At 37.9% G+C, this 22646-nt stretch overlaps 1 protein-coding gene across 2 annotated transcripts in view; it reads right to left on the bottom strand.

The window, feature by feature from the left end:
- Positions 1-7043: 7043 nt before the first annotated feature.
- SH3GL2 (SH3 domain containing GRB2 like 2, endophilin A1) overlaps positions 7044-22646 on the bottom strand; it is a 92382-nt gene continuing 76779 nt past the window's right edge. For both annotated transcript variants that reach the window (XM_035558565.2, XM_035558567.2), the window contains exons 3-9: positions 21512-21584; positions 17478-17621; positions 15485-15618; positions 14534-14692; positions 12908-13011; positions 11104-11234; positions 7044-8547 (exon numbers count right to left, since the gene is read on the bottom strand). In XM_035558565.2, the coding sequence (XP_035414458.1) occupies positions 8348-8547; positions 11104-11234; positions 12908-13011; positions 14534-14692; positions 15485-15618; positions 17478-17621; positions 21512-21584 (945 nt within the window). In that variant the 3' untranslated portion in view covers positions 7044-8347. The remainder of the gene's footprint in view (positions 8548-11103; positions 11235-12907; positions 13012-14533; positions 14693-15484; positions 15619-17477; positions 17622-21511; positions 21585-22646) is intronic.

Genomic DNA, 22646 nt, shown 5'->3' with positions numbered 1-22646 from the left:
AGAGGAATCTCTTTACCTCAGAGATCAAATAAGAGGCTTCTTGCACAAACTGGAAATACTTGCGTAGAGCTGACTGCTTATCTTCAGGAAGTAGTGCCCCACATATGAGGAATATGAGGCATTTTAACACCTGACTGTGCTTCCAGCTTCACCTCCTAGCAATCTCTAAAAGTGTGTATACAGTGCTACAAGTCAGATCGGCAGACTAGTTTCTTCGTATGTCTTCATACTACAATATTGCAGAAAGCAACAGATAAGTGAGACCTTACTGGGTCCTTTTCTTGGGGTTTAAAGAGTTGGAGAATTCCAAGAACTTCATTTAGACATAAAGAAGTGAAAAGCATACCAGTTAATGGGACTATTTTTCACCTTTGCAGGCTTTGAAGAATAGAGAAAGAGCTGTTCGTGTTGTTTGTGCTGTTATTTCATAGGCACTCTGACATAGAGGTGTGGAGGAGCACATCTGCTGTTAAGCTCACAGCCTAGTGAAATGCTAAAGTTGTGGTCTCCAGATATTTGCCTATGAAATTGCAGCACATTAATACCAGTATTTGCCAAACATCACCCTAATATACACTGGAGGATACCTTCATCTTAATTCCATTTTCAGTCTCTCAGCTGAAGTTTAGGGTACGAAAGCTTAGCAAGTATTCTAAAACAGCCAAAGGTAACACTTCAGAGTTGTAATTTCGTCCTTGGGTAATGCAGAAATTTTTATTTGGTTGGATTAATGCAATAATTGCACAGAGCAAACTGAGCAGATTTTTCCTCAAGTCTACAGTGTTAAGTCTGAGAGCTTCATGCACATTAACACACATTCTCAACAGCTCTGTGAAGCATGGAATTATTTTCAGTCCTTATTGTACAATTGGAAGTCTAAAACTAAACGCACGGACCAACTTCTGGCAACAGTTCTCTGACAGCGCTGGAAATCGAATCTATGCTCAGCCACATCCTAGGACCTTAAACAGATCTCTGTGTGCTTTGGAAATGAGTATGATGTGACCTCAGTAACTTGGGGATCCCCATGAGACCCTGTTAGACTTCCAGGCCAGAACAAATAGTAATTTCTCAATGATCTAGAGTGAAAGCAGGGAGCAGTTTCTGGGAGAAGAAATGCCGAAGAAGCTGTGAAATTGTCTGTACTGTTCTATTCCTCTAGAGGCTTCCTCATTTTACACAGTTATTTCAACTTTACGCACAGCTGAACACAACTACTGCTGTTCTTTTGCAGTTAATGTTGTGAGTCTAAATTATTTTCATCTAGTGTGTCTGGCTTTTTATCCTTTTTCTGACAAGTGTTAAAATGATGGCATACACAGTCCAGATGCCTTCTATTTACTTAATATCTGTAATTCGTTATGCTCTTTGAAGAGCAAGCTTTACTGCACCTGCTGGCTTACAGGAGCTGATGAGCTGCCTTAGCGTTATCCTTCCCTCTACTCCACTCATCACACAGAAACTGAGTACAACATTGGATCAGAAAATTGCTGTAGTATTGGATGAAGCTGATGCATCTGCAGTTTCCTTTGGACATCATCATCAGTGCATGCCAATGTCCATCATCATACCATATCTTTTCCTCATGGTTCAAGTTTGCACTATGGTAACTGTGAGCTGTTAACAAGCTTGTTCTGTCTCCTGCACAAGAGCTATTGTCATAGGCCAGCTCCTTCTCTCACTCTGAGAAAGTAAAGTATGTTTGCAAGGTTTTCTGTTTGTGTCTCTATTTTGCTCTTTATGTCAGTATTTGTCTTGGGACCAGCAAAGACCATTCTGACTGCTGTTCACTAAACAGTTAAAAGTCAAAGAAATTCCAGGAATATAAGTCCCATCTCTGCTGAAATAGTTGAAAATAAATAAAATCCCTTCCCTATTTACTTACTGAGTATTCTGCTGTTTCCTGTTGATTTAGCAAGCATTTATTCCTCAACACCACCTGAAAAGTTAGTGATAAGAGAGGATAGTTCTAGCTCTGAAGCTTCCTGCAAACAGACCAAACATCCTTTGTGCCTCTCCTTGAGTTGCCTTCTTCATCATGCAACACCATACACGGGCTGAAATTTCAGACATGACAATTTTGCATTACTACAGGAGCTTGTGGTTTTCATACTCTTCTGATCTCTGGAGGGCTCAGGCAGAAGGGGATATAAAATATCTGTCTGGGACTGCCCAACTAGAGTTAGTGCTATAAATTTGCTGAGAGTGCTTAAAGAAAAAATCACCCAGCAGGCCTTGACATAAATTAAGAAAATATGAGACTGCAAAGTGGACTGAGTTCTGCTTGCAATATTGCCAGAGTATTACCTAGCCTGTCAGTTGCAAAGGGTCAAGGTTGAGTTTTGCCAAGGCTTCAATGCGTCTGGGTAAGACATGCAGACACTTGAGGAACTTTGCAAACAAAACCTGTAATCACCACCAGCCTAAGTGGCAACTCAATGGGCACTTTAAGAAACCAAACTTTATACATAGGCACTTACAATAGATGTTAAATCCTTGAAACCTAGCCAAGGTTTCGTGGAATTCTCCTTATGCAATTAACTCAGTGTAATCACTCAAACTGTGTATTGTCATTTCCACCATTAGATGCCTCACTAGCCCTTAAGTACTTCATGTTGTCAACCATTATAGCCTTAACCATTACACAAAGCCATAACTAGTCTTGATCTCGCTGTGCAAAACATACAGGCTTTGGAAAAGGCCTGTGGACATTCAAGTATTTGACGCATAACATATAACAGTTAAATTTTACAGAGGCAGCTGACAGACAGAGCAGTTTGCACAGCTCTGATGTGAAGGACATGGGGGACCCAGTGTATGCCAAGTTGACCACAAGCCAGCTGTGTGCCCTTGTGGAGAAGGCCAACAGGCTCCAGGCTTCTTTAGGCAGCGTTGCTGGGAGGTTGAGGGAAGTAATCCTTCCCCTCTCATCAGCACTGGTAAGCCAAATTTAGAGTCCTGGGTCCATCCTTGTCTCCCCAGTACAAGAGAGGCATGGATATACTGGAAGCATTGTCCATAGGTGAGATTGGTCAAACCTGGTGTCAGAGGGTGCCCAGAGAGGCTGTGGAGTCACCACAAATATCTGTGGAGATATTTAAACCTGACTGGACAATCTGAACAACCTGGACCTGAACAACCTACTCTAGCTGGCTCTGCTTGAACAGGTATGCGACTAGAGAGTTCCAGACAGCCTCAGCCATACTGATTCCATGGTGACTCATAGCATCTCTTTTTACAGAAAAAATATAAACAAAATAATAATTAATATAATTAAATAATAATTCTGTCCTTGAGGGAAAAAAAAAAAAAAAGAAAAAAGATGATGAGTGATTTAGGTATTAGAAAGCAGAGATCTCAAAAGTGTGCTTAGCTCCAGGATTTGAACAGAGAAGATGTAATAGTATTAGTAAAACATTTTAGATGCACAGCAGATAAAATTTTTCTTTCCTTTTTTTTTAACTAAAAATTTGACTTTAAATTCTACACTGCATAACTGCATATGGTGCACATGATAAAGGACAACTGTCTAAAATGCTACTCAATTGTGCTCTGTTATTAGAGATTTTTGCACAAAAGTTTGTAAAGTACAACTTTTGCAGTTGTATGCCCTTACTGATCTTTTCAAGGCATGCATCCTTATTAACTTTACCTGATCTTTTCTAAACAGAGCTAAGGGGTCTTCTTTCTTGTGTCTTTCACTTGCCACCATTCACAGGCTAATGGCAGTGTGCTGGGTTTATATGCAGATGGAAAATTGATTAGTAATGTATTTTCTATAAATGACCTGGTTCAAGAAAAAAAGACCAACACACATGGGTCATGACTAAAATTGTGCTATGTACACTTAGATGTGGCTTGCAATTTTTTACAAAACTTGGCCAAGTTATTCCTTATGTATATGTTCATTATTCATCAAATTAATTAAGTGGATGTTTAGTCAAAATCTTATTAGCTCAAAGTCTTTCACTATTTCACTTTAGCCCATCACTCTTGCCTGTCTTCATATATCAATAGTTAGATATAACTATTAAAGGTACATAGCATAGAATTGATCTGTACTTTACAGTTCACAGGAAGATTTTTTCACAAAGCTGTTCCCATCTTCCACAATATTTTGGGCCAAACAATGAGGCAAGATAGCAATACCTTTTGGAAATTCCAAGTCTGCATTTGGACTATCAGTTTACAGATTAATAAAATAATGCATACAGAGCAGAAAATCTGAACTTAAATTCTAATTTTCTTACTTGCATAGTAGGCTAGTTAGTAGGCTAATTGCATAACCAACCTACTGGTGCATTACAGAGAATTAACACCAGGTTCATTTCAATAAAATGGAGTCAGATTTATATAGTGCTACCTTGGAATGTGCCCTAATTCACTGCTTAATACGCCCATCTTGAACACGGCCTACTTTTACGCTAGGAAGAGACCCATATGTACATAGACCCCCATACACCCTGCTCCCTGCTTTTACAAAATCTATGCAGTTTTCATAGCCTATTGATGTGACAAGCGTAGGACACATCTTGGAGCAGAACTATTGCTCAGCTTAGATGGTGCCATCTAGAAAGACCTAAAAACGTGAACCCAGGGAAGAAGACCCCCTAGCACTTTGCAGGTCTTGTCTCCTTATAAAGCAAGAGTTGTCTGCATAGTGCAATAATTCAAATAAAAAATTCTCTGTGCAACTATCATCTTCTTTCAAACTTTCTGGAAGGAAAGGAAAGGGATATTTTAAAAGAGAGAGAAAACTAAAAGGCAAAACAAAACCAGTTTGTTTGTTTGTTTTTGTAATCCACAACTGTTCAGGCGAAACCTTTGTGTTTTTTGTTTTTTTCCCCATTTTTTTTTTCACAGTTTTACTTTGCAATAAATGAGAAAGAGAAAGAAGGAAAAAAAAAAAAAAAAAAACACAAAAAAAAACACAAAATATTTAGCTGTATTCAGCAGATGATAGCTTATGCTGGGAGACTTTTTTTTTTAATTTAATTTAAATTTTTTTACAGAGAAGTTTGATAATTAGGCATCCATACCAAATTTTAAAAATGTTTCTGAAAATATACACCTTAGGAAGCAGGATTTCAAAAGTTATGTCTGCCAGTGAAACAGAATGTTGCCTCCCATCAGTAAAATGTTAGAAGGGAATGGAGTCAGAGCTCTGTAGACAAAGCTTTGAACTACCTGGGATGTAAAAACAGTTTCCGGTTTTCTTCCTTTCCCTAATCCTATCACTGGAGCTTTAGATGCAAACTTTTGTCAGCCCTAGTAATCTCTGTTGTGGCCAAATAAGGTTTTGATCCTACTTAAGGATTCCTACTTAAAGAATAGAACGTTCTTCAGGGATCACCTGGATGAGACAGAAAACAGAAGCACCAAGAATACAACATGTCAGGTCTGTTCCCATGTCACAGAGTGATGGCATTTAACAGATTTTTTGACTCTTTGTGCATTCTTTCTGGCCTTATTTGTGGAAAGACACATTTCCCCCCTGTACTCGGCTCTGGTGAGGTCGCACTTAGAGTACTGTGTTCAGTTTTGGGCCCCTCACTACAAGGACATGGAGGTGCTCGAGAGAGTCCAGAGAAGGGCAACAAAGCTGGTGAGAGGTCTGGAGAACAACTCTTACGAGGACCGCCTGAGGGAACTGGGGTTGTTCAGCCTGCAGAAGAGGAGGCTCAGGGGTGACCTTATTGCTCTCTATAAGTACATTAAAGGAGGCTGTAGAGAGGTGGGGGTTGGTCTGTTCTCCCATGTGCCTGGTGGTGCCTGGACAAGGGGGAATGGGCTAATGTTGTGCCAGGGGAGGTTTAGGTTGGATATTAGGAAGAACTTCTTTACTGAAAGGGTTGTTAGGCATTGGAATGGACTGCCCAGGGAAGTGGTTGAGTCACCATCCCTGGAGGTCTTTAAAAGATGTTTAGGTTTAGAGCTTAGTGACATAGTTTAGTGGAGGACTTGTTAGTGTTAGGTCAGAGGTTGAACTAGGTGATCTTGGAGGTGTCTTCCAACCCAGATGATTCTGTGATTCTGTGACTTCCCTATGCTCTAAAAAACAACTCCTCAGCAGGGTGGGAGTGGGGCAGCACTGCATACCAATCATCTTTTGCTCTAGATCATACATAATTTTCTCTAAGATAGTTGCTGTATACTTGCACACCCTACAAAAACAGTACAAAATAGTAAGCCAGCAATAATCATCTGGACGTGCTCCATGACACCTGAGCAGATACACTCACTGCAGCACACAGAGAGGCCCCACAAAGAGCAGGGCAAAAGTGCAAGGAGGAAGGGGAAGCAGAGAGGAGCTGCTCTGGACCGACCACAATCCCAGCTCACCAGCCCCATGGGCTGTTTGGGGAAAGAAGAGTCAGGAGGGAAAGAGTGAATTTGAGCTTGGGAAACGGCAGGAAAGGTGTTATTTTAATGTTAGTCTTTTTCATTTCTCACTACCCAAACCTATTTTAAGTGATAATAAATTTCTCCAGGTTGAGTCTGCTTGTGACAGTAACCAGTAAGCCATCTCCCCATCTTTATCTCAACTCACAAGTTTTCTCATTGTTTTCTCACCCATCCCACTGAGGGACCGTGAGGAAGTGGCTGGATGGGTGTCTGGCTCTTTAACAAGGCTAACCCATCACAATATGTGTACAATAAAGAGTATAAAATGAAATTAAATGCTGAATTATATAAAACAAATGAAATATTACTACAAACTACTAGCATTGTAGTAAGCATTACTAGGTGTTTTTTTGAAAACCATCCATCTTTAATGGGAAATACCACGTCTCCACAAGATTGGATGCTGGTCTTTATGACATTAACTTAATGTGCTCAGTGTTCAGCTTACCCTGTTTATGAGGGCTATTATACATATGGGTTGCAATTCAGAGAAGCAATATAATAATATAAAAAATAACCTATATACATATATAAACATTTGCAGGTCAGGTTTGAAGAAAATGCTTTCTGAAACAAAATTCTTATTAGCTGAAGTTAGCACAACAGATTTATAAGCAATAAAATAATAATACACAACATTATTCCAGTTATTCTCTCAGCATTTATTTGAAATATCAATATTTCCATGATACAGTTTATACATAAAGCAGTAGGGAATGTCTTCATTTCACATCATCCAGTACTGAAGTGGCACATTCGAAGCAGCACATTAAACCTCTGAAAGAGTCTGTATAGTTTAGATAAACAGAACCCTGGACAACTAAACTAACAGAACTTTTGCAATTGTTACCAAAAGAACGCTGAGAAGCTAGGCACAGCACTGTACACACCAAGTGCAGTAAGGAGGAAAAAAATAATGAACTAAACATATGGGGAAGTGTTTTTGCATATACAGCCACATGTCTTTAATTGCTCAACACAAAAATAAATAAGTTTTATTTAGTCCTCATTGAGGGCAGAATATGCACAAATGATGTTCGAAGAACACATGGTAGACAGAAATAAAAGAAGGGAGGGTTGTGTTTGGTTGGATTTCTTCCCCAGTGAATGAGTTTACAAAGAATATCTGGTTCTTAAGCAGCATGACTTTATGCCAAAAACTGACAAGAAACAGTTAACACTTAAGCAGTTTTATCCCCTATCTTGCCCTCCTATTGGCATTTTGTTGAGCATGCTCAAAGTTTCTGAAGGGCAAATTCATGTGGTTTGTGGTTCAAGCTTTTTGTTATAGGAATCCCCTTTTTATGGTTTACAGTTTACTTCTGGATGGAAATAGGTTTTAAATAACAATCAAGAATACAAAAATGAGCATAGATCAGAAGGGCACACAGTACAGTGGTTCACTTTCCGAGAAACCAGAGGGTCTACATTTATACTGTCTCTGTGAGAATAGCAAGCCATTTTGGTCAGAAGACACAATTCTGGTTAGACAAGGTTAGACCTGTGTGAACTGTACCATAAGGAAGGGAAAGATGGAATGGTAAGAACTCTTCCCTCTTTTTATAGAGAACTAAGATTGAAAAGTAATACAGTGGTGATAGGCATTATCTTCCCAATACCGCCTTCACTTCCTGCTACTTCACCATGAGTCATCTGTCTGGCTTGCTATTGTCTTCCCAACTCCATCTCAGCAATAGCTCTGGTTACCACCAGGCCAGCATGGCCAAGTGATCTAACACTGTGTTGGCTCACAACATTGTGTTGGCTCAGAAGATACCACGCATCACCACTACGTAGTATGACAACACATAAACCAAAGATGCTCAGTGGGACTTGATGACTCTAACCACTGCAATTTGCACTTGTAAGGTGTAAGAAGCAGCATTTGGAAAGCAGTGGTACTGACATTACTATCTGGGTCAGAGGTGGTGAATCAGCCATTCTAATTGGGTAAAGGAACTAGAATATCAACATAATTGATAGGGAAGAAGCCTGACTGGCCATGAAGCATCCCTTCATACCAGTTTTCATCAATCTGGTTAGTAAGGGTAATAATATCACCCTCTTTAAATCCCAGCTCCCCCTCATTTTCTGGTTCAAAGTCATACAGAGCTCGGCAGCATGGCTGATCCATGTGAGCACCTGTGGAGAAGAAACAGAAAGAAACAGCATGTTTAAAAATCATGACTGTTACAGTATCCATTTAACCCTCCTACTTTCTACAAATTTTGCCGTTCTGAGGTAATTCATATGGTGATGACAGTCCTTTGACAGCATCTAAATTTGGACTGCTAAACTGCATTAGAAGGTAGTTAAAAGCTTTTGACAGCCTTGAGTCTTCATATGTGGTTCTGTTAGTAAATGAGACTAAAATAACTAAACTACAGTCAAGCCAAGTCCTAAAAGAGCGGGTACTACCAGTTTGGGATCTGATTTTTATCTGTTTACAAAACACACAAAATGAAGCAAAAGCCCAAATAAATTTCCATCTTTACTGGCACAGATGCTTTGTCTGGGTCTCAGGTAAACAGTGAAAGGGGTATATTGAAACAAGAGTGAAGATTTAACTATGCCTTTATTTGGAATCTTCACTGGTACGGATATACTTCAAACAGTCATACATGATCCTAATCTTCAGAATTTAAAAGCGAGGTTTCCAATGACAATTTCTCCACATTACCACAAAAAAAATGATGATTGCGTGGCCATCAGGGTAGATTTGGAACAGGTATAAAATGGAAAGCTTTCAAATATGGTAGCTGATAAACATCATGTAAACCCTTTAGAATGGCTAACAGATATTACTGTAAGTCACTAGTTAGTTTAGATTTTCATAGCTTATATGAAATTAAGAAATATTCTTTCCTTCTTGCCCCACCCTTCTACCTCCCAAGTCTCTATAGCTTCAAGCCTACCAAAAGCACAGCTGTTCCTGGTCAAAATATTTAGGATTTATCAGAACTAAAATGTATGAAACTTATATTCCTACCTGACTTCCCATAGTAAAAGTTCATGTACTTCCAGTGGTCTGAGTGAACTGATGCATGCCATTACCCTATAATGACATTTCTAGGAATACATATTCCAGCTTTTTCATATGTACTGGCTTCATGATGAATGAAGACCTATGCTTGAGCTACATTTCTATAGATGTCAATACAATAAGCTTTTCAGATAGTATATTTAATTTATGAAATTCTGTAGTGAAACCTCCTTTCATTTCTTCACATATTGCTCACTGTTTATTTTGCTGGAGGAGTAAAGTTAAAGATAAGAGAGCAGACATCCTTTATTTTTCATGAAGTCTATTTTGCTGGCATTAACAAGCCTTATGATGCCTGTTTGGTATCCTCATCACTACCAGCTGAAACATAGAAGACTTAGCTATGAAAGGTAAACTAGAACTAAAATTCAAATGAACATTGAAGATCTGAGCTTTGAATGAACCAGCCCAAACCTATATTAAAGAATTTTCAAATAAGAAGGCAATTCTCTGAAACTGACGAGAACCTCAAAAGACAGAACCCCTAATGAAGAAAATGCTAAATATTGCTCTCTGAAAAGGAAAACACAAATGCTTAAGGGATACAGGAATATCAGTCTGTACTGCCTTTGCACAGGCAAGTGTTCATGACACCACAAAAACACAAAGGAAGAAGAAAATTCTGATGACAAGACAGGAAGACCTTTACTATGCAAGACTCAAGCCACACTCAAGCACAAGGAATCCCTAGTATAACCCCCCGTGCATAATCCCCTGTATAATCTCCCATGTCTTGCCAGTATAATGCGAAAATTACTACTTTAGAAGGCTATGCATGACAATTTCCAGTTGCAGGTGGCAAATGGAGATACTGTTGCTGCCTGTACTTGGGAGAACATTAAATATTCACATCAGGATACAACAAGAAGGAAGGAAATCCTGACTAAAGATCTAGTGAAAAACCACTATCTTGCAATACAGAATGTGCTAGCAATTGTCATTGAGATCAACTGGAACAGCTGATGTCAGGGACCAGACAGAGGACAACCATCACTGTAACATGGAATTAACAGACCATTACTGTGAGAAACAAGCGACAAGGCTTTCTTAGTATGTGCTGATACGAAATAAAGCACATCGTTAAGACAATAATGATGCATGCTTACATAAATGTTTCATCCTGTTCCCAGCTGGATGAAAAACTCACTTCACTTTGTTCTTGTTTTTAGTGATTTTTAATTTCAGGCTGTATGTCTGTCTTTACAGAGCAGGATAAGATTATGGAGTTTTTTGGGGTGTCAGGATTCTGCATGCTCATGGAAAACTTACAGTTGGTTTTTGGGTTTTCTAAATGATTGTTTTGTTAAGATCTGTATTTCAAGGTGAATTTAGTATGGCAGCATCTCTTTGTGTTTCTAGGACTAAGGAAACTTCTGACCCAAAGACAGATTTAAAGCAGTGGATCCATGTTCACATGCCTGAGGATGTGAACATTTCAGAAAGAATGCTGTACTTTGTTTTGCAACTGGACCGTGTCCTTTGGTGGAATTGGTATAGTCAGTTCAAACAGTTCAAGTAGTTCACCTGTACTATCTTCATTTTCATTTTCCCTCACTAATGAAGAACTACTCTCTAGGACGAAGCATGGAACTTCTGCATTGTAGTAAAATTCAGCCAAATTTGGCGCTTTTTTCTCACATTGTTGCTGCCATTACCTGCTGGTTTGGGAGTGGTGGCATGGGATATTCCTCCATTGTGCTGAGTATTGTCACCAGTTGTGAAATCCAGGCTCATACGAGGTTTGGGCTGGTATTCTCTTTTGGGCTGAGATGATGCCTCTTTTATTCTGCCAAAACATAGCAGTTGAATGTCAAGAGTTACTTTCTTGTCAATAGATGAGATGCAAGCATCATTATTTCCAAGGCTAAAGTTAACATCCATCAATCAGCCTGTCTAAAAAAGTTTTGGGATTTGGAGTAATTTTTATTTAATGTGTTAGTTCAAATTACCAATAATGACCTGATGCAACTGTGCCATGGAGTTATTAATTTTTCTTTTCCCTTAAGAAATAGCGTTTTGGCCAACTTCCTTTTGTCTAAGAATAACAAAGAGCTTATAATGGAGAAAAACCTGTGATATGATCTAGCAATGCTTAAAGAAGGACTGTACAAATATCTCTACCCTCATTTTTAGCTTGACTGAAACCTGTTATTTTGCTGCTGTTTTTGGCAAGCCTTAACTATTCAGTTGGTTGATGCCAACTCTTGTCATTTTGTGCAGAGACTGTGTGGGAATGTATTGACTTCAGCTGTATTGAATCCATTCATCTGTAATTTGGAATACTTGTTTCACAGAGACGTGCAACTCCAGTTTTCCTGGATTCCCAAAATAAAAATATTATGCATCATTCATTTTAATTTATTCTTTTAATTGAGAAGTCTAGAATTTCTAGGAAAGGGTACTTTTTCAGATTCATAGTTAAGGTCGATAAAATGAGAGCAATTTATGCAAAACAACTTCCATAAGTAATTCTAATACCACTTAGGGAAGAATATTTGAGTCAAGATCTTTGCATTTAAAGTGCAAGTTGGTTTATCTAACTGTCCCTAGTTTGGCCCCAGAGTTGCTGTTGGTAGCATTTTGATTTATGTATTGAAAAAAACTGCTTCTAACTTAACCACTTTTGGTCCTGATAACAAGAGTCTCTTCGCCATCCAAAATATTATCAGTATTAGTCAGTCCCCAGAAATTGCTTTTCTTCTTCAGAAATATAAAACAGAAATATATTTAAAACAAAAGTAATGATGTTGTCAAAATAAACTTAAACAAAAAGGCTTTGTTGTATTTCATTCAGTTACAGTTCACAGTAAAGCTTTGAATAAAAAAATACTTAATTCTATTACACATAATATTTCTGTGAAGCAGATACCATTTTTCACAGATTATGAAGTTGAAGGTGACAGTTTTAGTGACTTGCTAAAATCTCTCTAAAAGCTCAGCAAGAGCCTTGTTTCTTCAGAAAAGAAATATCTCCAAGGAAACTGTTCTTGCTTCCCAGCTGCTCTGTCATGATACTCCTTCTACTCGATGAAAAAGAGAATTTAAAAGGAAAAGTCTTTGCTGACCTTCCAGATTTTATGAATTTTACTCTAAGTCTTCCAATGTTTGCCAAGTCCTTTCCTGGAATCATGGTATTTTAAGGAAGTTTAACCCTTCCATTAATGTGTAGAAAGGTTATCTTTTGGAACTTGTTAATTGTGTGGTTACGAAAACAAAGACTGTCTCACCAGGCAACTGCAAATTAAGGTTTATGTGTTTTAGAGATGTAGATGATTCTGAGTATGACTGAGTAGAGGAAAGCATCTCAGCTCACTAAAGCTATCAAATGTGATTTAATTGAAAGCATGTGTTTATAAACATTGTAAGTCAGTGTTACACACATTTTGCATCCTACTTATAGGTTTTCTGCCTCTGGAAAACATAAAAAGCAATTCAACAAATTTAAAGGAAGTGTATTACCTGTCTTCCAGCTTAGAAGTAACTCGCTGGAGGATCTGTGTGGCCTGCTTGTGGTACTCCAGCTGGGCTTGTACAAGAGCAGAAAGCTGGCTCACTTGTTCAATCTGAGGATTGACATTAAAACATCGTATCTTAGGTCAGTATCAACACATCAGCAGTAGAAAGTAAAGACCACTTTCAAGCTGACACTGCAAAGGCAGTGCCTTTGCTTTTCACTCTAAAACATTCATCCATCTTTGTAGTTCATAAATAGTTACATATCAGCCTTTATGTATTACCATGTCTGGTTATGATCGGATATGGAATGGTGACTGCAACTTTTCTCTGTTGATCATCTCCATGGCCTATTTGCACGAACAGTAGCCTACAGACCTACTTCATTCAGGAAACACTGTGAAAGTAAAGATCAGACTGTAATGAAAACATAGTACACCTTCTCTGTCCCACCTTTAGATGGGCACAAAATGGTACAGAGTACGGTCATGCTTCTTATGCATTCTGGGCTGTGAAATAGACAGAAACAGGAAGATGTTACATCCTTTTGTATGTAGGGTATTTGTAGTGAAGTCAGACAGAATTCTACTTCGTGAGGGAAAAATCATCCAAAGCTCTTGTGAGGATGCTGTAGTTCCCAGCAGTTCACACAACACACCTCAATGGTGTCATGCAGGCCAGGACTATCTAGTTATATGGGGATGTATTTTAGTACAGGGATTAAAACTACAAATTCATTATACTTTCATTTTAGCACAGCTGTATTTCATTTATGACATGCGAATGTTTTCATTTTTGTTATGTCCCCTCTAAAGCGCTCTGGCAACAAAATGAGGTATTAAGTTACACATGAATTTAAACTTAAAACCAGTCATTTCCTTCAACTGGAATATTTAAATAGAGTATCAGTTGACAAGATACCCTGTAAGACAGACTTCAGCTGTAATGTTTGTTTGTTTGTTTGTTTTCATCCAGAAGTAGCAACTTTTTCTTCTCGCGTTACAGTTTCAAGATTACTTACAAATAGAAAATAAAGAAAACTAATAGATGCTCATTCCTCAACTAGTGCGTAAGTGAAAAATATGCTGCAAAGTCATGTTTCAGCAGTCACATTAAGTTTGGCTTTTCTGTTCATTACTGCATACGATTACAGCAGAGACCATGGGGGTTGTGAGCTTATCATCTCTGACGTTTACCAATCATCTTAGCAGCATACATACTTGAACAAATGCCTCAGATCATACCCCAAAACAACAGCAAAGTAAAAATGATGATTTACATTTATGTAATTCTAAATAGGAAGGTGTTGTGTCTTTGTAAGTGACACTGTTCAGTAAGGAAGCACAACGCTGTTACAGAGGATTGATGTTCTTTATCTCATTTATTTATCAAACACCTGCTAAATTAGTCCTGCATGTGCATGCTGTACGTTACTACAGCTTCTCACTGTGTCTCACTGAGTCTAGTGAGGTAGGAAGTGCTTCCCCATTTTAAAGTTATAGGAAACTGTGGCATCACAGACTTATACAGGTTTTCAAGTTCTAGACTGCTTTAGATTGCCTTCACTGCTGAACAAGCATCTTTCTTTTGTTGTTAATATTCAGCTCAAAGCATAAATGAGGGATATCTCACATCCATCTCCAGAAGGTTGAACATGCTTGACTCAGCAATTTCTTTTGATTCATCAAATTTCTCCAGCGCTTGGCGAAGCTCTTCATCAGGGAGCTTGCCCTGTCTTTTCTTCTTGTAGTCAAAATCCAGGCGCCGACCCTCCATTTTCTTTAGGTGATGCTGAAAAAACAAAAAGGCAAGCACAGAATAAAGGGTGTTTCCCAACTCTCTTTAGCCAAAAGCTATCTGCATTGTAATCAAATAGTCCATGTAGATTTTCAAGTATGTGCTGTTTGCTGTATATCATCCCTTCCTCAGAGGGGAACAACGACGTGGTTTTACATCTCTTTTGAGATGCTCTGCCCTCTAAATATGACAGACATTCAGCATTAAAAAAGGCCACACAGAATACACACAGAATGGATAACTGCAGTCAATACTTGTATAAAAGATACGAGAGTTTCTGACATTTAACTCTGATGTAGAGTTGCCTGAACACTGTTATTTTCCCCTAGAAATTTAAGGGAAAATTCAAGTAAAGTCAAAAGGTTGTACATTTTTGCTTGCATCGTAGTTTTCATGAACAAAGCAACAGAGAAAATACAGTTTCATCAGATCACCAAAGGATCTTAATGTTACCTTTTATTAAAGATTTTCCAGTTTGTTAACTGACAGAACAGTCGTGTCATTCTATTTAGTAGTTGCGAGGTCAAACCCCCAAAAAGTTAATGCTACCAGCCCCAGAATGAATATTCAGGTGTTTACTTTCCCTCAGAAGCATCAATGTTAGAATTTTGATCTTTCCCCTTTTAAACCATCAATGAGAGAGACAGGACTGGAAAGTAAAACTCAAAGCAACAGACCAAATCAGATCCTCTGTAGACAAAAAGCCCTTTTTAAATTAGACAACAAACAAATTTTGAACATTTACATATTCTGTACAGAGTACAACTACCACATTTAGGACAATACCTGTATTTCTCTCAGGTCTTTGTCATGCAGATTCTGAAGTGGGTCAATGAAGTTTTGTTTAACTTCCATGTCTAAAGAGTCTTTGACCTCAGAAAGCTCCTTCATAGCTTCTCCCACATCTGCAAGTGCTGGTCCTGAAAAAGAAGATGCCCCGTTTAACTTAACTTAGTTCCAAGCACTGTAGAACGAAATTGACTCATGGTAATTTCAGTTAACATTTAATTTTCAGCCTCAAGTTTAGGAAAGAAACAGAGTATGACACACCACGTGAAAGGGCAACATGTATTTTGCATTTCTGCATCCCCCAGAGTTTATGCCTTGCGATATACCTGAACTTGAGAATTCATGCTGCATAAAGACAGCCTGCCTCTACACACACCTCACTGTCCATTCATTCCTCAATCTGGTGAAGAAAATATGTTAGAAAATAATTATATTCATTTGCTCCAGTGTTGCTGCCAGACGTTAGATTGCATATAAAAATAGTTTTAATGCAAGTCTAGGTCTTCCTATTTGTATCAAAGGACGTAAAAATAGTTAACATTTACAATGTTTTTTTTGTTGAGCGGGGTGGGGGAATGAAAGATTCTTTTGAAGAAATTCTCAAGTTCATACCCTTAGACAAGTTCATATAACTCAGTAAGAATTAGCTGCCTGAATTTCTGAGATCTCCTCCAAGACTCACTTGATGTCCACAAAAGTTACTGTTCTATTTTATGTCCTCTACATAGAAACAAAAGCTCAAAAATACTCTGTGGTTTGAGATGTAGGATGGTGGAAGAAAGTCCACTTTCCCTTCAAGAACAGAAAGGGTCTGAAAACTTAAAAATGAAAGGGATCAGAAGGAGCTTTGTCTCCCAAGCAGGGGATGCCAGCAGTGCAAGGCAAAATTAGAGAGCCTGCCAGACCTGGATGACAAACAGCCATAATAGCTCCTATTAGCTAAGAATGTGAAAATAATTGCCATATCTATTCTGCTGTGTACTAATGCAATCATCAGAGAATACACAGCAATTTGCACAAATTAAATTCTATTAGTTCTTCATTTTCACTTTAAAAATATATTTGAAATTCAGCAAGTGAGAGGCAACCAATAAAAAAAATAATTCAGCAGTGTTTAGTACAAACCAGCCTACATTTGCCAAGCTAGTCAATTACTAGTCAACAAACAAGTACCTTCTCCATTGCACATATCTTTATGCCAGGAACAAAGGAACAACATGCTATGAAGATTCAAAGAGGAATCAGAATTTTCAGGGTCCTATTTGAGTGTTTGGGGTGTTGACATATAAAAGCAGCCAACAGAGAAGCTCACACAATTAGGACACAAAGGATCCTGCTATGAATGCTACCTCTTTTACTTAGACCTCTAATGTTAAAGAACACCATGCAAAATCTTGGTTTAACATTTCTGACTCGGGAAGTTGTAAATTCATCTGGGGCTTGGTGGGAAGAAGGATTTTACAGGTAAGACAGGAGTATTCACTAGTGCCTTAAATGTGTAAGCTGGCCAGAAAAAAGGCCAAAATGCAAGGAATGAAGATTTTCAGTAATGGCTTTTAAAAAATGGATTAGCCTTAATTCCTTGCCTGTAATGAAGACAGTAACATTAATTCTGAGGTTAAAAGGTTCTTATTGTACACACATATAGACAATAATACCATTTCTGAACACATATATCTTCCACCACAACAAAGACCCTTTAGCATAATCTATGACAGAGCCTAAAGCCTGTATGGGTATGGTTCCAAATGGAAACAATTTGACTTCCAGCTCTAAGAGAAAAATCTCTAGTTCAAATCTGCGGAAGATACTGGAACCACGTCATCTCAGCAGGTTGACCTCAAAAGGTTAAGGCTGATGAAGCTGAACTCTCACATTTTTTGCAGAATTTATTCCTTTACAAGAGCACAAGACTTCAATAATGAAAGTAATACTAAATTTTGTTACCATTTTTATTTCAGTATAATGGAAAGGGAAGTAATAAAGTTACCAAAGTTGCATTCTTCTCCAAGTTCACGGCCAAATTTCAGCATTGCATCTGCCAGCAAGGCTTCAGCCTGTGGGTAACCTGGTCCCTTTTCCTGGCCTCGAATTTTTGACATAGTGTTGATCATGCTGAGTTTAGCTCTGGAAGCTGAAAAAGGAAAGTGACAGAGGTTACAAACACACAACAGTTTGAATATGCAGACTCTGTTGTGAACTTCAAGTCAAAAACTCCCTTGAAATGACTCAGACAGAAGAAAGTCCATGAACATTTTCAAGGCACAATGTTTGATGTGCTACATCTCAGGAAAAAAATCTTTAAGCTATCCCCAAATTATTAAGCTTAGAATCCATGACTAGCAGACAGATAGCAGATTGAGTGAGCCTTCCTGTCAAGGACAAGTCAAGACTAGGCACTCTCAAGATTAAACTTGTGGAACCCCAAATGTTTATGTTTGACAGTTTTTCATCTGTAGAGTACGAAATAAAAACTTTGTTCCCGAATGTCCAAAAACCTTTGAAAAAAAAATTTATTTTTTTAAGAGAATTTTGGAAAACTCCTACTTCAATATGTTTTTGACTGTACTTTAGTTTATTTCAAATACACAATTGCAGATCAGAAGAAAGCATACAATTATCATAATTGATGAAAACAAAGGCAGCAAAAATAAACTAAATAATTTGCTTGATGATGTGCTTTAAAGTGAATTTTTGCAGCTACAGAATGTGAATGGCCTGCAGAGATTGAATTAAGTAATTGCATTTTACTTCAAATTTTGCCAGCACAGCTGACTCAGAGTATGCGTCTCTGCCTACACTACTGCATGTGCTACAGGACAGCAGCTGTGAATGCCTCTACCTTCCTCCATGCAAAGATTCAATTCTGGCAGTTGCTCATATGAGTTAGCATTTCTGTGGAAAAAAACATCAGTAGCTAATGTCATTGTTCAACACTCAGCCTTGCATGCATTTCTGTAAGACGAAAACATCAGCAGGCTGCAGTCAGCAAGTGTTTTGCTCTTAATTTACTGATGAATAGTGTATATCAAAAGATGTTTTTCGTTGCTGAATGTGTTTCACTTCGTGGCATATGCACAGACATAGATGTGCAAACAAAGGAAAATAAGGCAAATGTCATAGTACTTATTTTGCCTGGGAAGCAGCTATGAAAAGATAACATGTTTTTAATATATAGTAACCATATTTTTGTAAGCTTTCTCACTGCACTTCAGCGACATCAGATCATGCTTTTCTGCACTTGGAATTGTTTGATGCCTTGTGTTGCTACCCATTACAAAACTACATTCAGCTGACTAGCTGACTGCTCCGTATAAGAAACTGCATTTTAATGAAGTGCGTGGCCTTTAAAAATGGCATTGAAAGGATGGTTGAAAAGGGAAAATACAGAAGCACAAAATGGAACCCAGGCACAAACAAAATCAGTAGGACAAGAAATGGAAACAGAGGAATAGAGGCAGCACGCTGAATTAAAATGGGAACAAATGGGAATAGTTTCAGAAATTAAAGCAAAAACAAAAGAGGGAATTTTAAAAAACAACAATGTGGCTATATTCTAGACAGACTGGCAAGAGTAAAAAGAAAAAAGTATAGGAAAGAATGCAATAGATGAAAGAACAATAAGGGAAGGGCAAGAAGGGGAGAAAGGTACGCATGAAAAATTCATGCTTCAGTGATTCATCTATTCATTGTAAGCATTAAATTTGGTTTCTACAGTTAACTTTATTGGAAATTTAAAGTCCCAAATCACATCATTTTAGTATAAAATCTTAGAATACATCCACCAGTGTCTTCATTCCACCTTCCTTCTTTTAAAGTTGATTCCAGTAACTTCCAGGGAAGCTGAGGTAGGCTTGCGCTCAGTCAGTCTGAAAATCCCATCCTGACCCATTTCAGTTCTATTGCTTTTGCTGTGCTAGTGCCACATACTTTCTTTTCTAAGTTATGTCTCAACCTGAGTGAAGACAGGCAGAGATGTACAAAGCACTACATGGTGGTGATCTGAATGCTTGATTCTTTTGCCAGTTCTCTCATTTGTATTGACTTCCCTGCTGTCACTTATGATTCACCTTAATAGCAAGTGTTAACAGACCCATGGTGAAACATAGTTCTTTATTCTGTCCTTATACTCATTATTTCTACTTTCAATCATGTTCATCTTTCATCTCTTTTTCTTCAAATTACATGTACATCTTCATGGAAAGTCTCCAAGCCTTCATCATATTTAATTTTAGTCATTTTTCAAGAGGCCTTCCTTTTTTTTTTTTTTCATAATTTGGAAGTCTACAAAGCTTTTTCCTTCACAGTAACCTCAGCCCAACATCTCTTTCAATAACTTCACCTTTGTCATTAAAATTCTTCTTTTCCCTTTCTTCTCCTTATTTCCTTTCCCTTCTTTTCCTTCTAGTATCAGTTCACTAACTGTTTATTGAAGTTAGGCAATGGTGCTTACTTCATTTGTTGATCCCCCAAAGTACCATGAAGACAATAGATCTCTCATACTGCTGTACGTTGTTATACAATCATAATGCTGTTTTCAGGGCATATCTTACTTATCAAGGAGTGTGCGGTGCACCGCAAACCTTCTTTATCCTATGGAAATCAGGTAAACTTCTAAAGAAAATCATATTGTTGTTAAAGTGTTTTTTTTTTCATTAATTTTCCCTCCACTTTCTAATTTAATGTTTCTATTTCTTATTAAAACAAACAAAACAAAACAAACAAACAAAAACAGGAAATAATGAAATAATGGAAATAGGTAGTTTGGGTGCCTCAAATACTATTTTGGCAAATACCATATTAGTTGTACGGAAATAATCTTTTTTCTTTTATTGAAGAATGTCATTTTTCCATGTAATTCATATCACTATATAGGAGCCCTTTTGCAGTCAGCATACACCAATCCAAGATCAGGTGAGAGCTACAAGAGGTAGTCCTCCTTTCTGCTTACTCCATCTGCTACCTCTGCCCAGGTGGCAAATAAGGTGATCTCATTTCATATGCAAAAAAAGTAAATCTTCCCCCGTCTATTACAATTTTAATCTTCGAATGTTACTCACACACTCCACAAGCAAATGAAAAAAATGTGCAGCTGGGGTATGGGAACTGCTCCTTCCTGGAGCAGTGCAATCTTATAACAGCCTCAGGTGCCTGAAATCACACCCTGAGCTACTTCCAGAGATTTTGTTCTCTGCTGTTGCAGTGAGCCTCTTTTGTGATTCACAGCAATCATAATCACTCAGATGTGTCAGGAAGGCAAGACAGAGAAGCACAGAAGAGCCAAAACTTATTACTCAGTCTATATGATGTTGGACAACAGCAGCTTGACAGTAGTTAACAATTTTATCACTAGCCCCATGTTTGTCAATCCTATTTCTTTTCCTGCAGAGTGCTTGTTGATGATGAGCAATGTAGCTGTGGACTCAAGTCATAAACAGTATTCCATCTGTTGACATAGAAACCATTTTAGTCATTATTTTCTCTTTAACAGTTCTTGTACTTGTAAATATTCTTCCTCCTTTTATCAATCCACTGGCAGCATCATCGAATTATCCTCCTTTCCTCTGTGATCTAACATACAAATGTCACCAATTAAGCTATACCAGCAATGGTCCTTCATTCTACCACACTGGCAATACAATGTTTCACACTAGCTTGAATTTGTTTCCAGCTATTAAGAGACACTGAATGAATGTTTTTTTCTCTGTACTTCCATAAAACTCTAAGACACTAATAGTAGGTACACAGACTAATTTTACTTTCACATTAATTCTTCACTTTCATAACTCCATTGATGTCATCAGTGAAGCTGGCATTGACTCAAAACCCTTACATTCCTAGATCACTATGGAAATATTTAAGTAATTGAATTTAATGGTGTACAAGTGACCACAACAGCTTCACTGACTCCGCATTAATCTCAGCTGCACCAGTAAGGATGAGATCTGTCAGGCAACACACCAGTGAGAAAAGAGTATTTTCAAAAAGTGCTCCAAGTACTGTGAGATTGTGAAATTATATTACCTGGATTGGGCTGAAGATATTCTATTGTCTTCGCCATTATTTCCATAACTGCCCTGCTGGTAACATCCACTTTCTAAAGGACAGAAAGTTAAACAAAAAGAAACATGAAAAGAGATGTCAGATATGCACAATATGTGTTTCACTCTTCTTTTTGTTCTTACGAATTCTTTTAACTGTTCTTATCATTTTAATTTTGTGTCCCTGAGTACAGCTGTTGAGTAAATCCAGCTCTGGTTCCAGCACAGTAATAATGCTTGAAAAAATACCAAAACATGAGTCCATCATTTCTGCTTGTAGCAGAATCACTCTTAAGTGAGGCCATTAGTACAGAGTACCTCAGGATGTACAGGGAATTTGATACAACTCTTTGCAATGTACTGATGTTCTGCATCACCCTAGGAAGTGTCCACAACAGGGATAACTTTTTGATAGAAAGGTCATTGAAACCTGTTTTAAGAATTAGTAATCTTTGGTCCCTTAGTAGCTGGCAAACCAAGAGAAAAGCAGATGCCAATCAAAACCAAACACCAGTGATAAAATGCACTGTCTACATCTTTCATAGTGAGTTCTGGTAAAATTTGGATAGGGAAGACAAAGTATTTCTTGCCATCTGATTTCAAGAAAATTATCAGCTTGAAGGCATCAGCCATTTATTTCCTCTGGATCACTCCATGAAGAAGTATTTTGTATTCTGGAATTTAAAATAAAGCAACAATTCAGAACTATTACTACTCTCTTTTACTGTAGTAGGAATTCTTGCTTTCTTAAGAAGTGTTCTGCATCATTTTCCTAAGTTGCTTATAGTGAAATATACAACTATTCTATCTCTTAGAATCAGAACTCAAAGGAAAAAATGCTGTTTTGGCAGATTTGGGGATCCCTGTAATGTGTTCTGTACTCTGCATTTATGAAGACACATTGTTTATCTCTGCAGGTAGCTTGTATCCCACAGAGTGAACTTCTTTACCATAATGGCAAGTTCCTATTTTAAAAAAGAACACCTGAGATAAGTTGTTTGCAGCATGCTGTGACTGACCTCTTTCCTGTTTTCTACGGCCATTGCCATCTGCCAGGCCTTGCTCTATGCTTTACACAAAGAAGCAGCAGAGGTCTGCCTGCCCTGGGTGAACAAGTA

Source organism: Cygnus atratus, chromosome Z (genome assembly GCF_013377495.2).
Source record: "Cygnus atratus isolate AKBS03 ecotype Queensland, Australia chromosome Z, CAtr_DNAZoo_HiC_assembly, whole genome shotgun sequence".
NCBI classification, from domain to species: domain Eukaryota; kingdom Metazoa; phylum Chordata; class Aves; order Anseriformes; family Anatidae; genus Cygnus; species Cygnus atratus.
The sequence above is the reverse complement of the archived record's forward strand: the minus strand, read 5'-3'. Positions and strand labels throughout refer to the sequence as shown.